Source organism: Lethenteron reissneri, chromosome 3, assembly GCF_015708825.2.
Source record: "Lethenteron reissneri isolate LAM-NWPU_2019-01 chromosome 3, ASM1570882v1, whole genome shotgun sequence".
NCBI lineage: Eukaryota > Metazoa > Chordata > Hyperoartia > Petromyzontiformes > Petromyzontidae > Lethenteron > Lethenteron reissneri.
In genome coordinates, this window is record NC_083781.1 from 10,668,376 (window position 1) to 10,684,770 (window position 16,395).

The 16,395-nt window shown below is 47.2% G+C and overlaps 1 protein-coding gene across 1 annotated transcript in view; it reads right to left on the bottom strand.

The window, feature by feature from the left end:
* LOC133346435 (cAMP-dependent protein kinase type I-alpha regulatory subunit) overlaps positions 1 to 16,395 on the bottom strand; it is a 111,965-nt gene that overhangs the window by 89,472 nt on the left and 6,098 nt on the right. Inside the window, exons 2-4 of the mRNA XM_061558004.1 lie at positions 12,809 to 13,001; positions 11,514 to 11,684; positions 7,044 to 7,135 (exon numbers count right to left, since the gene is read on the bottom strand). Coding sequence (XP_061413988.1) covers positions 7,044 to 7,135; positions 11,514 to 11,684; positions 12,809 to 12,982 — 437 coding nt within the window. The 5' untranslated portion in view covers positions 12,983 to 13,001. The remainder of the gene's footprint in view (positions 1 to 7,043; positions 7,136 to 11,513; positions 11,685 to 12,808; positions 13,002 to 16,395) is intronic.

Here is a 16,395-nt window from a genome sequence, read left to right on the forward strand (position 1 = left end):
CCTCCTTGTGTAATTGCCGCACCGCAAACCAAAGATTATTGCGGAGGTTTACAAATAACTGCATCGACTGTGGAGCTGCATGTCTAGACCGGCTGCCCCTAAGAGGGCTGATAGCGAATCAAAATATTTACCACGTGACATTGAAGAACTTTGGACGTGAGGGGGTGGGGGCTCATTAATCAGGGTTTTGTTGACTCGCTCAACCTCAACGCCACCCTGAACTCTCCATCACCTCCGCTGACCCTTAACTGCAGAATAAAAGTACGACCAGGGGGGTGGACGGGGGACAATGGGACAATTGTGACTCAAACACCCGATGGCATGAATGCCGCCCACCACCTCCTACCCCTCCCCCAACGCAGCTTCGGCCCACGCACAAAAATGGGACGAGCAAATAAATATAAAACGCGCTCTCTCTCTCCTCTCTCTGTCTCCGCCAGAGAAGTCTGATTGCGTCCTTTTGTCTCGCGGAGGGAGAGAAAAAACCACTAGGCATTCAGACACGTATTAATTCACCATCTCAAATGCACACAGTGGTCATGGCGAAGGTCGACAGGAGGGCCCTGCCGGCGACAAAGGCGCGAGTGTTCGTCGGGATATTTCCAGCCTTCATCCCCCCCCCCCCATGCCTTCGCATTTTGTGTCGACACAGAAGGGCAATTAAAGGGCTTCAAAGATGTCAATGAGAGGCCTCAAGATCGCGTTGAACAGAGGATTACTTGTGATACTCCTAATAGCGTCACGCGACTTCCTGTTCAAAGGGGGCATCAGCAACTTGTTCCATCGTCCACTCATCGGTCTACCCTGCGAGTGCGGTGGTGGAATTTCCATGTTTCCATGGCATGGACCAGTTTACCCCCAACAGAACGACCAAACAGCACCGGTGGCTAAACAGTCAAAAGAAGTCAAAAGTTACTTCCCCGCTCAATGAGCGCGGTGGGGGCAGGCAAGCACTCGGATCTCCCGTTCACCGCCGTGAGCCAGTGGTGACGCTTACAGATGCTCTCGGTGCCGTCCGCGTTTCTGTCGACGCTTTTTCCTGAACATGGCGCGTTATAAATCCTGGACCGACTCTTGACTATGGCGGGGGGCAGGGCTATCCGTAGGACAACCGCTGTTCAGTTGCAACAATGTGGTACTCAGTTCGAATGCATGCTGAACTTCTTTCGCACCGTACGTAGTCAACCGTGCTCATGCGGAGGTTGCGGGGCGAAGGACAACAATCTAGTCGATTTAAAAGTGCATAGCTCCAGCGGCTTCCCAATATCGGAAGGAAGAGCATTCATCCAGACGGCCGCAGAAGCGCCACCCGAAAGCGCTCGATGCGGTTTGACCGTCTTTGTTCGGAGTGGCGAATTCCTGCGATGCCTCCTCCTTCGTGTTTGCGATTCGGGGCAACGAGTCGTTTTTACGCCCCACGTTCCATTCCGGGCGGTGACCACGGTCGCGCCGCGCACTGCCGCAGACGGAGTTTTGAATAATTTTGTCCGTTTGTGCATCGTCAAGTATATAATCAGCGCGGCAGATGCCGTGCGCAGCGCGACTCACGACCTCCCCTTGATACCAAGATCCAGGATGGTCATCGTGTCTATGCGCCGCTTCTCGGTGGCAGCCCCAACAGTCTGGAACGCCGTCACCCCTCTGCACATTCGCAGGATCACCTCAATCGCCTCCTTCAAGAGACACTTAAAAACTCACCTCTATAACCACGCGCTTTTGAGCGACTCTGAGCTTGGCTCCGCGCCTCTGAGTTGCGGCCGTTACGTCCGCAAATTTGCGCGCGTTATAAATTTCATTATTATTATCTGCCACAATTCTGCGTGTGGATGCGATTGCGAGTTGTGGGCGCGTAAGCGTCGCGGGAGATCGAAGCCACGGGAGGGTGGAGGGGTGGGGGGTGGAATCCTCCTGCGCCGGGTCGCGTGAAGCGTCCGACGAGACGCGACGGGATCGGAGTTGTACTCTGCGGCGATTTAATCACGACTTAAATTTCGATTTAAAGCTTTCGTGACTGCAGGGATTCATCTTCTTATTAATGCTACCCCTATCACCTCCCTTTTGATGCTGCTAATCCTGCATAATGCACGGGCATAAGTAGTACTAATCACACAACTGCATTTCCCATAAATATGCTAAATTCCTCTTGATATGCAAATTATTTTGTCAAGGCGACCTTCCCCCCCTTCCAACCCAGCTTAAATATACGCTCCAAACGTGGTGCTGTTTCATTCAGACGCTGTCTCCCCGACAGACCTGGTCTTCACCTGAGGACGGCTGCTTGCGTTGTGACCGAAATGTCGTGAGAATTATTTTATTATGTTTTATTTTATTCTTTTATTATTTCCATTCTACGTGACTTTACCGAAAGAACCAAGAAGAAGGTAGGCGACTGTTCGTTTTTATTCGCGGCTCTTGAATAACAACCGCCGATTATTACGCGCGGTTCAAGCCGACGTTTTGTACGCTTAACGGCAAAGGCGAGGTTGCCCATTAGCCGCTCCGTTATGAGGGGAAAAGAAAAAAAAACCCAAACCACACCTAGAAACGGCGCTACTTCTGTGCTAAAACCATGACGTGCCACACGAATCCCGCGCGACTGCTCATCGCAGCGAGAAAACGGGGAGGGTGGGGCGATGGAAAATCTGAAGCGGCAGCATTAAACTACATTTTTGTCCTGACAAGCTTCCTTGTACAGCGCGCGCACACACACAGTGTTACACAGACCACCTACATCCGAGTCCTGATGGGTCTCAGTATGCTTTTCAGCGTAAGCTGAGAGTGGCCAAGTTTAAGAAGTAGTAAAAATTTACAACTTGTAACGGGAGCAGTTTTCGTTCACTATCAGACTGAGACGAGAGAGAAAATGATTCAGAGGTTCAGCAAACCACAAACAAGTGGAAGGGTGGCCAGAACCGGCACTAACAATTACCCGAGTTCTGTGCTCCTACATTGGGATGCTCGGCCAAATGCAAAGTGGGGTGAAAATTAGAATTTTTTACGGCGGTTTCTGTAAAAAAAAAAAGTTAAATTTAATTGCGATGATAAACAGATTCAACTGCACAAGACTTTGTCAATCCACTGCTGGAAGAAGGGCTCCCCCCATGCTGTGCGGGTCGTGGGGGGTCGTTTGGCTATACTTCACCATGTTGGCCAGTGCGAGTTAGCGAAGGCCGGCAGCCTAAATGTGTGAACGCAGAAGTAGAGTTTTTACAATGGATTTTGCGGCAACTGCCCTCTCTCTCTCTGGCAGTCCACAACGCAGGTTCCCAGGTCCAGGAGACGATGATCTACAACGACCGTCATGTGAGGAGGTGGCCAAGGATCGACCACGCGTATCTCGCGAGATCCAACGATGAGTTCGGGCGCATTCCGGAATGATTCGGTCAGAGGCTTGCCATTTAACTATTACATTTAAAAACGTAAAAGCGGTTTCCCCCACTCGAATGGGTGTGCGGGTGGTGCGTTGCTAAAGTTTGCAGCCCACGGTTGATGGTGGAAAATTCCACATTCCTTTTCGGAAAAGAGAGTTTTGTCCTTGGGACGACCACAACGAATGAAGGGTGAGTAACTCCCCCAACCAGGATTTGAACTCGCAACCTTCCCGATTGCACCTCGGCGTGCTCCGACCACTGGCCAGATAACCAATTAAAACCACCAAAGAAAGAAAATAAAACGTCACCTCGAAAAGTAAATGTCTCGAACAAAGTGGTGTGGGTTTTTTTTTTTTACCTGCCGCAATAACTGTGGGGGCGTTTGAGACATTTTTTTCTGCTAAAAAACACCGTGTTGGTGACACTGATAACAACAAGCCTGCAATAACCGCGAACAGGCCACGCTTAAAACGATCAGTACCTTCCCTTTCAAGCAAGCTTCAGAACTGCAACAGAAAAGCTATATTTTACTGCCTCTTCAAAAAAGTTTGCTGCGCAAAAATTCCGGCTGTCATTGGCCACGTTCTGAGCGCGGTTAAATTCGCTCGATGCCTTGAAGAAAGTGGCACTTTCTTGTCTCCGCTAAGGAAGGAGGAGTGCAATAAATAAAAATGTAATGCTTTAAAATGATATCCGAGACTTTGGGCTCTTTAAAAAGTCAATCAGCGCACCATGACAAATGCAAGGGCTCAAGTTAAATTAGTATGGTACTCGACAGCTGAAAGAGGTTGGGAAAAATCATAACCGCCATCTGGCGAAACTAGCAATCCACTTTAATTACACTGCAAAGCGTTCGATGCGGAATACTGTTAAATTCTGCAAAGAGCCAATTTCAATTTCGTTTGACCAAATTTGTAATTTTTAGCCCGTAAAAAAATATATTGTTTTAAAACATCCAGTGGAATGTTCATGAAGTGCAACTGTGGCTATAGCACAAGTGCAAAACAACTGTTGGCATTGTTGCCAGACAAAGCGAAACATTGTACAAGCGCTGATTGCTCAACGAGTATAAAAGGTACACCGTCACGCTCGCTAATTGCATCCACGCGGGCGCTGGAGTTGACAAATTTTATGGCCGCGTGATGTTCTCCCAAAGCGGCACGGCCTCGCGAAAACAAAAGGAGGAGCGCGCGGGCCAGAGGGTTGGAAGGGCGGGGGGGGGGGCGAGTGTTAGCCTTCACTCAGTGGCGGCCACTCAAGTCAATGATAAGGCAGTTAAAATCCACTATTTGCCCACTTCCTGATTCATTGTAACAAACACGAGGCTGGGGAAAAAGTCTGGCAGCGGAGGACAAGCAGCACAATAAAGCTGTGACAGGTGCAGGAGGGATGAGGCGAGCAGAGCAAACAGACCGACACAAAGCCGGGCCTTCTCTTTCTCCCTGCCGCCCCTCGGCAGCGTGGTCCCCCCTCGCCCGCCCCCTGCCAAAAGCGCTCACCCCACCTCTCCCAGCCCATTCCAAAAACACCTACGACCTTCCTACCAAGGGTCACGGAGATAATCAATCCAACGACTCTCGTCAGATTTAAATAGCGGGGAGCGGCGGCGTGCTCGCGACAGGAGCTTCATTTCGATTTAAAGCTTTCGTGACTGCAGGGATTCAATATGATAATATGACTTTGAAACCCCCCCCACCTCCTACGCATTCCACAAGTAGTGACTAATCCCATATCTGCATTTCCCATAAATATGCTAAATTCCTCTTGATATGCAAATTCCTTTGTCAAGGCCCCCCTTCCCCCCTCCAACCCAGCTTAAATATACGCTGCCAAGCTTGGTGGTGCCCATTCAGACGCTGTCTTTCCAACAGAACTGTTCTTCACCTGAGGACGGCTGCTTGCGTTGTGGCCTAAACGTCGTGAGAATTATTTTATTACGTTTTATTTTTATTATTTTATTTCCCTTCTACGTGCCTTTACCGAAAGAACCAAGAAGAGGAGCTCCATTGTTGCACGGGAAACGTGTGGGATTAACGCAAAGATTTTTACGACTGTCCCCGTCAAAATGAGATTTATTCTTTTTCTGATGCTAAAATCAAAGGCGAGACACTGACGCAAACGAGCCAGGAAAAATGTAAAATCGTGCATACGGACGGATCGTGTAACGCTTCCCAACACGCGTTTGTCTTTGGAAGCGTTTAATCACACAGAGCGTCAGCTGCAATGGTGAAACGCGTTTGTACATTTGCAAATGGTTATTTTTTTGTTTTTGGTCTGTAAGTGTTGTGTAACGCTTAGATAAATTCAACCGGCTTTCTCCAGGGTTAAGTCCCAAATAGCAGCAGAACTCTGAACTAAAGTTTCGTCCATAAGTGGATGGACAGAGCTTACGCATAAACATTTTTGACCCGAGTTGTGGAGCATAAAAATATACTGATGGCTGTTATTGAATTTTCTTAACAAATACAACATAAATTAATTGGAGCGTGGTAGATCCTTTAAATGCTCTGCTGCAAACACCAAATCACCGATTTACATCTGAAACCCAATTTAATCGCCCGATTGCTTGTGTTGCAGTCGAAACGTCGTGAGAATTGTATTGTTTTATATTGTTTTATTTAATTATTTCCCTTAAACGTGACTTTACCTAAAGAACCAAAAATATGTATTTATGCTTTGATTTGCGTCGTTCGTTAATCGAAAAAGAGGCAACTTAGAGACGAACCATAACAAATAAAAAGTCAAATGGTACCCATATCAGATGGCTGGGACGTGTTATAAGAAGGAAGGAAAACCGCATTGAACGAAAGGCAAACACCAAGGCAGGAACTGAGAGGTAGACCTAGAAAGAGGTGGTCCCTAAGTGAAAAGATCAGAAAGTCCACGAGCGTGTAGTGGACATGGGGAGATGACAGCCAAGGAAAGGAAATGGATGGGGAAAAAAGAGGACATGAGTGAGATACATGCCAGGGAGTAGAAGAAGAAGCAAAACTGTGAGCTTATTCGTCGCCAGGTGGTGATGGCTATGCACCGCCTGCAATCAAGCGCTATACTGGCTTGAAATTACTATTATTTTTAGTAAACTAAATTTCACTTTTACACCATTGGAACCTCATTTGGCAGAAGAAAAAATATGATAATTGGTTTTTTACCCTTTTATCTGGCAACAAAACTGACTTTTTTACAAGGAGTCATGTTTGCATACACCATAATACCTGCAGTCGTAATGTTAACAAAAAACATAACTCTGATAATGCATGCACTGTCCTTGAAGTTGATTGGTCCACACCCGAAATAGCTTTCCTTAGAGCCTAGTCTCACATGGTGTTGGACCAGATGACGCCAAAAGGCGCACAACTCAAAGACAATGCACCATCAAAGTATGAGAGCTTGGGGTAAGCATTTACACCATTGGAACCTCATTTGCCAGAAGAAAAAATATGATAATTTTTTATTAATCAATTATCATATTTTTTCTTCTGGCAAATGAGGGACCCCAAGAAAAATCGACACGACCACGGGCAGAATATGCAAATGTCAAAAATACAGGCGTCGGGGTCGGGATCAAACCTACGACCTCCTGCATACCAGGGGAGATAGTTAACATCATCATTAGTCACATATCATGAGTAATTGGAAGCAACATGAATTTTGCTCATGAAGCGAACTCACCTGCGCTCATTATCATCCAGGTGGGAGAACAGCACGTTTCTTTGGATGGCTTTGGAGAGTGCAGCCATGGTCTTGTAATCTTTCGGTATCACCTGTGTGCAACGGAAAACAATGAACACGCGCGCACACACACGCGCGCACTCTTACCGAACACATGGCAATTCACACGCATCAAATTCACTATGGCCTGGGACATGGCAAGCTCTTAACTAAACCGACACACGACACCACAAAGTATTTCTAGCTTTGAACAAAACGGCGCTCAGCGGTTCAACACGTGGTAGGCTTTCGCGATCAATATTATCCACCAGAGGCATAAATATAAATGTGTCATTAAACCCCACCACCACCCGGCATGGCCCATAATTAAGAATTCGTCACGCAAACAAAATGCGTCAATTGGTTCCTCTTTGAACACACCGGTGTGTTGGAGAGTAAGACGATAACGTTTACAATTTGAGTACGACGTTTAGCCGATAATTACAACCAGCCTCATCAGGCGACAGCCACAATTGTGGAGAAATCCCCCTATTTCGGTCGTAAAAACAGTGCTGCAGAATCTGGTACATTTCAATCGTTCAACCTGAAAACGGGAACCCCCTTTCAGATCACACGAGATAACTGTGTCGACACGTTTACGCACCTCCAGAAGTGGTGGCGCACACCTGTAATCCTGCACACTTTGGAAGCAACGACTGATGGATCATACAGATTTGTGCAAAACTCTAAAAACTCAATGGGCTGTGCCCCACAGATGGCAGTAAATGAAATGGATTGTTGAATCCCTTTGTGCAGATAGTTAAATTACATTCGCCTGGCACGTGTTGATTTTCTCCGAGTACGCTAGTCTCCTCTGACACGAAATAAAGAAGGAATTGGCCAATCGTCCTAGGATAGGATCTCTTGAAATTTGCAATAATAATAAAAGAGCTTTTATGTGACAGCATCCTTAACGTGACTGCATCACACAACCGTGTACAATCCGCAAAACACGGATGCGCAAATATGTTGGGATGTGTTCGGCCAATTGATTGTTCATACATGTGGGAGGAAACCCACGCGTGCGAGGGGGCAACGCTCTATCCCAAATAGCAAGGACAAATTATATTTTTCCACATTTGCCTGACCGGATCCTCCTGCCGAGCCCAGGCATGGGACCTCGATGCCACCTGCTGGTGGATCGGTGTCACAATTCAACTTGGTGAACACCTTTCGGAGCCGAAGGAATGTTGCAACTCGAAATGCCGCGATTCAGAGTCATCACTAGAATCAGGAACCCATTCTTTAGCCCACGTTCAATTGTTCACGCACATAAGGTAATTCTACAGGGGTCATTTCCCTGGATACATGCATGGGAAAATAACTTCCCCGGGGTCCAACTCTACAGGAAGCAACCAAGCCAACCTTCCCCCGACAAGCCTACCAATAAGAAAACATATTTAAAAATACTCTTTTTAAAAACACACTTTAATGAAATGTACTGTCCGAGCTGCCCCCCCCCTGCCCCCTTCCCCCATCGCCCCTCCCCTCCTTCCACATCCCCCGCCCCTGGGCGTGGCTCCCCGAGGCTTGTCGTGACGTAAGGGGCCACGTGGTGATTTACAGCCAACGTGAGTTGAGCGTCGACAATTAGAGCCGTAAACGTGGACAATTAGAGCCGTTAAAAAAGATGGTTTAAAAATATATATTTTTTATTTTCATTGATAGAATATAGTATTGTCATCAGTATGACATACCTATACCAAGTTTGCAGTCGATAGCACATTGGGAAGTGGGTAAAAATTGAGTTACAAGATTTCTTTTTTGAGGATAAATAAAAGCGTGTAAGAACAGCGAACAAAAAAAGACATCAAAGTTCGCTGCGTATTTGCGCTTCCGTATATGAAAGGCATCCAGCAGAGGGTAGCGCTATCTTTACGCTCATTTTCTCACGCTGTACGTCGCCGGGAGGCAAACGAGGCAAGCTTCTCAATCAAAGCGGCAAACCCAATCTGTCCTCGACTGCCTCTAATACAGGGAGGCGGCGTTGCGTTGTTAAGCAAAACGCTCTTTCAACGGCATCACTAACGCACACCGACGACAAATTCTGACCGCTCAAAGTCATTTTCGTTGGCGGGCATGCGTGCAGACCAGAGGTCGCAAACGGGTTTTGATTCCTTACCCGTACCCGGCCGCACCAGGGTCGCAAATGGGTACCCGTACCCGGCCGGGTACGGGTAGCCGTTCCCTGCCCGTACCCTACCCGAAATGAGTGACAAAAGGCTATTCACCAGTGACTCACGGCCTACCCGTACCCGTAACCGGCCGTACCAGGGTCGCAAACGGCTACCCGTATCCGGCCGGGTACGGGTAGCCGGGTATCGGGTAGGGTACGGGTATCGGGTACCCGGTTGCGACCTCTGGTGCAGACGCACGGCACGCGGTGCCGCGTTGACATCTACCGGGCAGCGACATCAATTACATGAGATAAGGATACGTACGGGGCCCGTGTTACCCCGTGGAGGACAGCAGGGGGCAGTGCAGCAAAGTCCATTGCGCTGCCAGTTCTATCATCATCATCACAACCCATGGGAAAGATAGTCGAGACCAGAGGTGTCCCCAATGCACATTATTCCATCTCATGCCAATGTGCTCCAGTAGTGCCACGTCTTATTCTCTGGCAACGATCTCTCGTGTCGTCGTCAAGACATTCCCTGTGAGGTCTTCCTCTCTTTCCTTGTTCCGAACAATGCACTTTTTCCCAACACACTTTTAATTTTCCTGTTGCTGTCTATCCTACACGTGTGTCCAAATAGTGGCAGTTTCTATGCCCACGGGAATAAACGCGAATAATGACGCATCTCCAATGATGATGGCGACGGTGCTCTCGAAACCGTGTGATCGTGTACAATAAGTACCGTGATTATGATTATGACCGTCATTATGTACACGCACATTGATTATGGTCGTCATTATGTACATGCGCATGTGTTATGATCGTCAGTGGGACTTGTGGAGGAGGCATCTTCACAGCTGTATTTGATAACTCACGACTAGCATGGCTGTCTATGTACGGTGCGAAATAACTTCAACACACACACGTACATAAACACTCGCTTGAGTTTCTCGCCCTGTATGATTGGGACCAGGGCCAACGGTTGGGATGTGAGATTTGCGTCACCAACTTAATTTAGTACTTTCAAACAACAATAATTTAATACATTGGGCAAAGATGCCGCGCGTTTTAGAGCACAGGGCAATCGCGAAATTGGACCTACTCTTCCAGTAGGGGGGGGCGATGCTGCTGCGTCGGTTTGACCTATAGAAGTAACTTGCGGGTAATTACAACTATTTGGCCTTGTTGCGCAAGCGATAAGTCAAGAAATATATCAAGTCTGTGCTCTCCGGTTGCCTGGGTGAAAAAATTGGGGCCGTGCCCTTTGCCCAATCCTCGCCGGCTGGCTCAAAAAAACTCAACAAATAAAATTTGGACCGCGACGGAGACGCGCATGGCCCACCCTTTTTCGAATAACAATACGGGATCTTTAACGGCCACTGTGCGTACATTTTGGTCCAATACAATGGCAGTATTGATGCGCGAGGTGGAGACGTGAGGTGAGGCGCTTTGATTCATCCGAGGCTACTTAAGCAACGCCTGATAAACGCAGAAATTAGAATTCGAATATTTATACTGTAAAAATCCGATGAACTTTTAAGCTCTTTTTCACAGATGTCCAGTGGTGGCGGGTAAGAATGTTACAACAACAAACAGTATAAAAACACGATGGTAATGATGATGGCAATGATGATGGGGTGCTACGGTGGAGGGTTCGATCCAAACCCTGACGGTGCCTTGCATATTTGGAGTTTGCATATTCTCCCAGTGGTCGCGTGGATTTTTCCGGTTTTTCCCTCCACATTTAAGAATCAACGTGCGCTCAGGAGTATTTGGCTGCTATAACTTTCCACGTGACGATAAGCCACTATCGTTGAGCTATAATTCGTGGCAGCCAGGGTCGCTTCCGAAAAAGAGCTCAGTTGGGCCTTACCCGATAAAATAAAAAGTTTCGTCGTTCAGTTTTGAATATCATCTTGGTTCTTTCGGTAAAGTCACGTAGAATGGAAATTATAAAATATTTTTAAAAAACATAATAAAATAATTCTCACGACGTTTCGGCCACAACGCAAGCAGCCGTCCTCAGGTGAAGAACAGGTCTGTTCTTCACCTGTTCTTCACCTGAGGACGGCTGCTTGAGTTGAAGAACAGGTCTGTTCTTCACCTGTTCTTCACCTGAGGACGGCTGCTTGAGTTGTGGCCGAAACGTCGTGAGAATGATTTTATGTTTTATTTTATTATTTCCATTCTACGTGACTTCACCGAAAGAACAAAGAAGATGAATCCCTGCAGTCACGAAAGCTTTAAATCGAAATTCAGTTTTGAATAGTTCACGGAGTGACGCTCTCCGCCCGCGTGAACGAGCAGGCACCCACCTTGCGCACGTAGGACGCGGCGTCCTCCTCCGTGTACACCTCGGCGCTGAACGCCATGCGGCGGCTGCGCCCCTTCACCACGGGGTTCGGCGGCGGCGGGGAGATTTCCTCCTCCCACGAGTCGGACAGCGAGTTGGACATGCGCCGCGACAGGAACTGCTTCGCCTCCTCCTGGCGAGGGCGGCACGGGCGACGCACGGCGAGCGCGTTTGTCATGTCCGCGTATTAATGGGGCGCCACGGTGCGCGAGATGTTAACAATGTCGCCTGATATGCAGGAGCTTATTCACGAAAGATTACAAGGCCATGGCTGCAGTCTCCAAAGCCATTCAAAGAAACGTGCTGTTCTCCCACCTGGATGATGATGAGCGGAGGTGGGTTACCTTCGCAAGCAATATTCTTGTCACGTGCAATTACTCATTGTATGCGACTAATGATGATGGTGGCGAGATGTTAACTAGCTCGCCTGGTACTCAGGAGGTTGTGGGTTCGATCCCAAATATGATGCATGTTGCATATTTTTGGGTTTGCATGTTTCTCTACCCGTGGTCACGTGGATTTTTTTCCGGGTCCTCCGGTTTTTTCCCTCCACAATTAGAATTAACATGCGTTCAGAGCATTTGGCTGCGATGAATTTCCACGCAATAAGCCACTTCGTTCAGCTATCATTTGTGATAGCGCGGTCGCTTCTGAAAAAGAGCCGTATATAAAAATATGACCAACAAATAATGCTATTTGAATGTAAATTATATTATTCTCCTACAGTTAATACACCTTGACAGTAATAACCAGGGCGACCTGCCAGATTCGAACAGCGAACAAGATGGCCAACGCTCACCCCGGCCTGCCATCGTCACGGCCCCACAGCTACACGGCACAGCGACAGAAGGGCAATAAAAAAATCAACCCGTAAAAACAAAGTTTTTCACTATAAATCCTTTATATGCGTGGCGGCTAGAGTCCTCTCGTCCTCTGGCTTGAGATGGCTGCCACCTATGGGTCAGATGATTGCATGCCACCATTAAGCAATTGGTAATTAAATATAATATTTTTGTCCTAAAAGGTGTAAAATTTGGGGAAAAAAAATTTCACGAAAATTAATTGTCACGCACAACGAGTCTGTGTGGAAAATGTCAGCTCGATTGGATCACGGGAAGTGGGTTAAAAAACGACCGAAAGATTTGCACGGTCGTAAGCGCGCAAGCAAGCAAGTGAACTTAATATAAAGGATTTAAAAACAACCAACCCCTACAAGGCAGTAGGAAGCAGACGGAGACTTGCAAAAAGAAACCTCACCTTTTCGAGGCGCTCAAAGTGCTCCCGCAGGAACTGCATCGGTCGCTCGGGGCGTGCGATGCACAGCTGCACGATGCACTGCTTGAGCACGGCCTGGATGCCGTGTCGCTGCACGTACTCCTCGCACTCGCGCAGGCTGCGCTCCTCCTGCTCCATGTTGCCGCTCGACGCCATGGTCGGACTGCCTCGGCGTCTGTCCGCGAGCGGGCGACACGACCACGGTGGCGAGATGTTAACAAGCTTGCCTGGTGTACAGGAGGTCGTGGGTTCGTTCGATCCCGACCGTGATGTCTGCTCTATGTTTGGAGTTTGCGTGTGTCTCTCTCTCTCCCCGTGGTGGCGTTGATTTTTCTCCGGGTCCTCTGGTTTTTCCATCCACACATAGAATCAACACGCATTTAGAGTATTTGGCGACTATAAATTTCCACGTGATAAGCCACTTCCGTTGAGCTATCATTTGTGATAGCCAGGTTGCTTCTCATAAAAGAGCAATATAGCTCAGTGTGACTTGCCTGGGAATTTTTTGTTAAAATATCTTCGTTTTAGTTCAGTAATTCGGGGTCACGCTGGGGTCTGGCCGCTGGGCGAGCAATGACGATTGAGGTTTCAAGTTCAATTCGTTCAGCCACAAACTCACACGAGGACCAGGATAGTCTAATCTTTAAGAGTGACCCGCGATCACCAAACATTGTAAAAAGTCAAAGAAATCAAATAAAGTAGAGCAATGAAGCCAATCGAAAAATCGGAGCAAAAACAGCCGTGTCAAATGAGAGATGGAAAACTACACAAAAGTGCTGTGGTTGAACACAGTTTGGGTGAGACGAAACTGCCCGTCTGATAGACCGATCCTCTGAACATGGGTGAAGGAATCATCTTGGGAGCAGCAACCATGGTAGTCGCAGCAGTGGCAGTAGTTATAGAAGAGTGATAAGGAGGCGATTGCTCAAGGTGACAAGAGGCAGGCGAATTCAACCGAGGACAAAATGGATAACGGGAGGGTCACTGGGCAAGTGATGATGATGATGATTCACAATTCAACGAACTGAGATAATTTGGGGAGTAACGATTAGATTGCGTTTAATGAACCAGCCCCCTTTGTCATTCCACTCCTCTGGTGAAGGACAACCCACCACACACACACAGTGTCGGTTGCGTTGGTTGCTTGACTGTACTTCACTATGCTGTAATAATAGTTTTTTTTACCCCTTTTTCTGGCAACAAAACTGACACCTTTTTTTCAAGGAGTCATGTTTGCATTAACCGCAATACCTGCGGTCAGAATGCAAACAAAAAACAACTCTGATAATGTATGCATTGTCCTTGAAATTGATTGGTCCACAGCAGAGAAAGCTTTTCTTGAAAAAAGGTGTCAGTTTTGTTGCCAGTAAAAAGGGTAAAAAACCTATTAAAATATTTCGCTATGCTGCTTAGCGAGGATGGTTAGTCAAACGAGGGGTGGGAGTGGGTACAAACACCGGCTCAGACAACTGTCCATCTGTTTTGTATTTACAGGGAACGGGTTCATCTTGTCTGCCTTCAATGCACTGTGTATCGCTCACGTCATTAGCCTAGATCAACGCTGCACAAACTACAAACTCGAGGCATCACTTTAACTCGCTGTTATTAAAAGCAGCTCGTTGTGACTTTGAAACTGAAGGAATAACTTTATTGTTTCGCATGACCGCGCGATATAATTAAGTGAACCATCTTGGTCATATATTGGCTCTGTAGGTGACATAATTTGGGGGAGGGGGGTGGTGGGACGTGCATCATTATTGCATCGTATATCTCTCCCTTGATACAGAGACTCCTCTACTTATGAACATTCTCCTTACGAACTTTCAGAGACACGAACAAACCTGGTCCGTATGTCCAGTTGCCTGTTCAGACCGAGAGATCGTAAGTTCAATTGCCACGCAATAGATGGCGGTGGTGACATCTACATCTGCAGGAGAACACATTCCTGCGGAGGGAGCTGGTAGGAACGTTGGGTTGCTCGGTTAATGGCCAGGGTCAACGGCGGCGTAGTGTATTCCGCAAATATGCCCCACTGTGAGGGCGGGCACAAGCCGGCGTGAGTAGGTTAAACGTTGAGTTTTATAAGGGCACCACGGGGTGACCAGCCCCTCCCCACCCCTCCCCACCCTCCCACCCCCACCCAGTCCCACCCTCCCCACCCAGCCCCTCCCCACCCTCCCCACCGAGCCCCACCCTGCCCTCTCTCTCTCTTAAGAGCTCTTCAAAATTTATATTTCTCATAAGCTTAAGCAGCCGAGTGTGGCCTTTGTTTAAGTTACCTGGGGGTCTTAAATCAACGTAACAAAACACACGTCCGTTGTACCAACATTAGGAGCCATCAACAAAGTGCAGTCTTGCCGTATTACTGCCACAAGTGACGTTTAATCAATTACGTGAATAATTTCCACCCCTATGAAACTCCATTTGCAACTACATCACATCAAGGCACTTTACCATCTTGACAGACAATAAAAGTACAAAAACATATCAAACAAAAAAGCAATCCCATTAAAAACTTGGAACCGTAAACACGTGGGGTGGGGGGGGAAACGCGTCATTTATAAAATTAACACATAAAAACTAAGTTTTTCACTATAAATCCTTTATATGCGTGGCGGCTAGAGTCCTCTCGTCCTCTGGCTTGAGATGGCTGCCACCTATGGGTCAGATGATTGCCTGCCACCATTAAGCAATTGGTAATTAAATATAAAAAAATCCTAAAGTGTAAAATTTTAGAATTTTTTTTCACGAAAATAAATTGTCACGCACAACGAGTCTGTGTGCAAAATGTCAGCTCGATTGGATCACGGGAAGTGGGTAAAAAAACGACCGAAATATTTGCACGGTCGTAAGCGCGCAAGCAAGCAAGCAAGTGAAGTTAATATAAAGGATTTAAAAATACAAAAAAGTATCAAATAAAAAAGCAATCCCATTAAAAACTTGGAACCGTAAACACGTGAGGTGGGGGGGAAACGCGTCATTTATAAAAGGAACAAATACGCTTACAGAGAACTGCACTCCTCACACAAAGTCTATGGGAAAAAAAAGAGACGTTTACGCAACGCATAAGCTTGCAAACGTATTTAATATCAGCGCTCTGAAATTACACGGCTTTTAACGGCGAGCAAATATACCGTGCTGTCTGTACTAATTTGGTTTAAGGGCAACGCAACCATAACAGTTTAAAAAAAAATGGAACGTGGAGTCACTGCCTTTCTTAGTCAAACTAATGAAACGTGGAATTATACTGCATGAAGACGCCGTCACGAAAAACATCTCAACAATGCATCCATTTAAAAGCAATGCAACTCACGGAGAAGCACAAAAACCCAGTTTGACAAGTCAGGCCAACCAAAGGGGCTTGGCAGGCGTCAACCTCAAGGCAAATAGGTGCACATCTGCGCCGCTAAAATTACTCCAGTCCAGTCAAACTTGTCATCCCCTGCTGAATGAGAGGGGGGGGCCCTCTCTCCACGCCTGTGCAGGAGGCGAGGGTTATTTTAAACGCGCTTGAACATGCAAGTCAGTGCGGGTAGGTAAAGCGCAGCATAGACGTGAAAGCATAGATG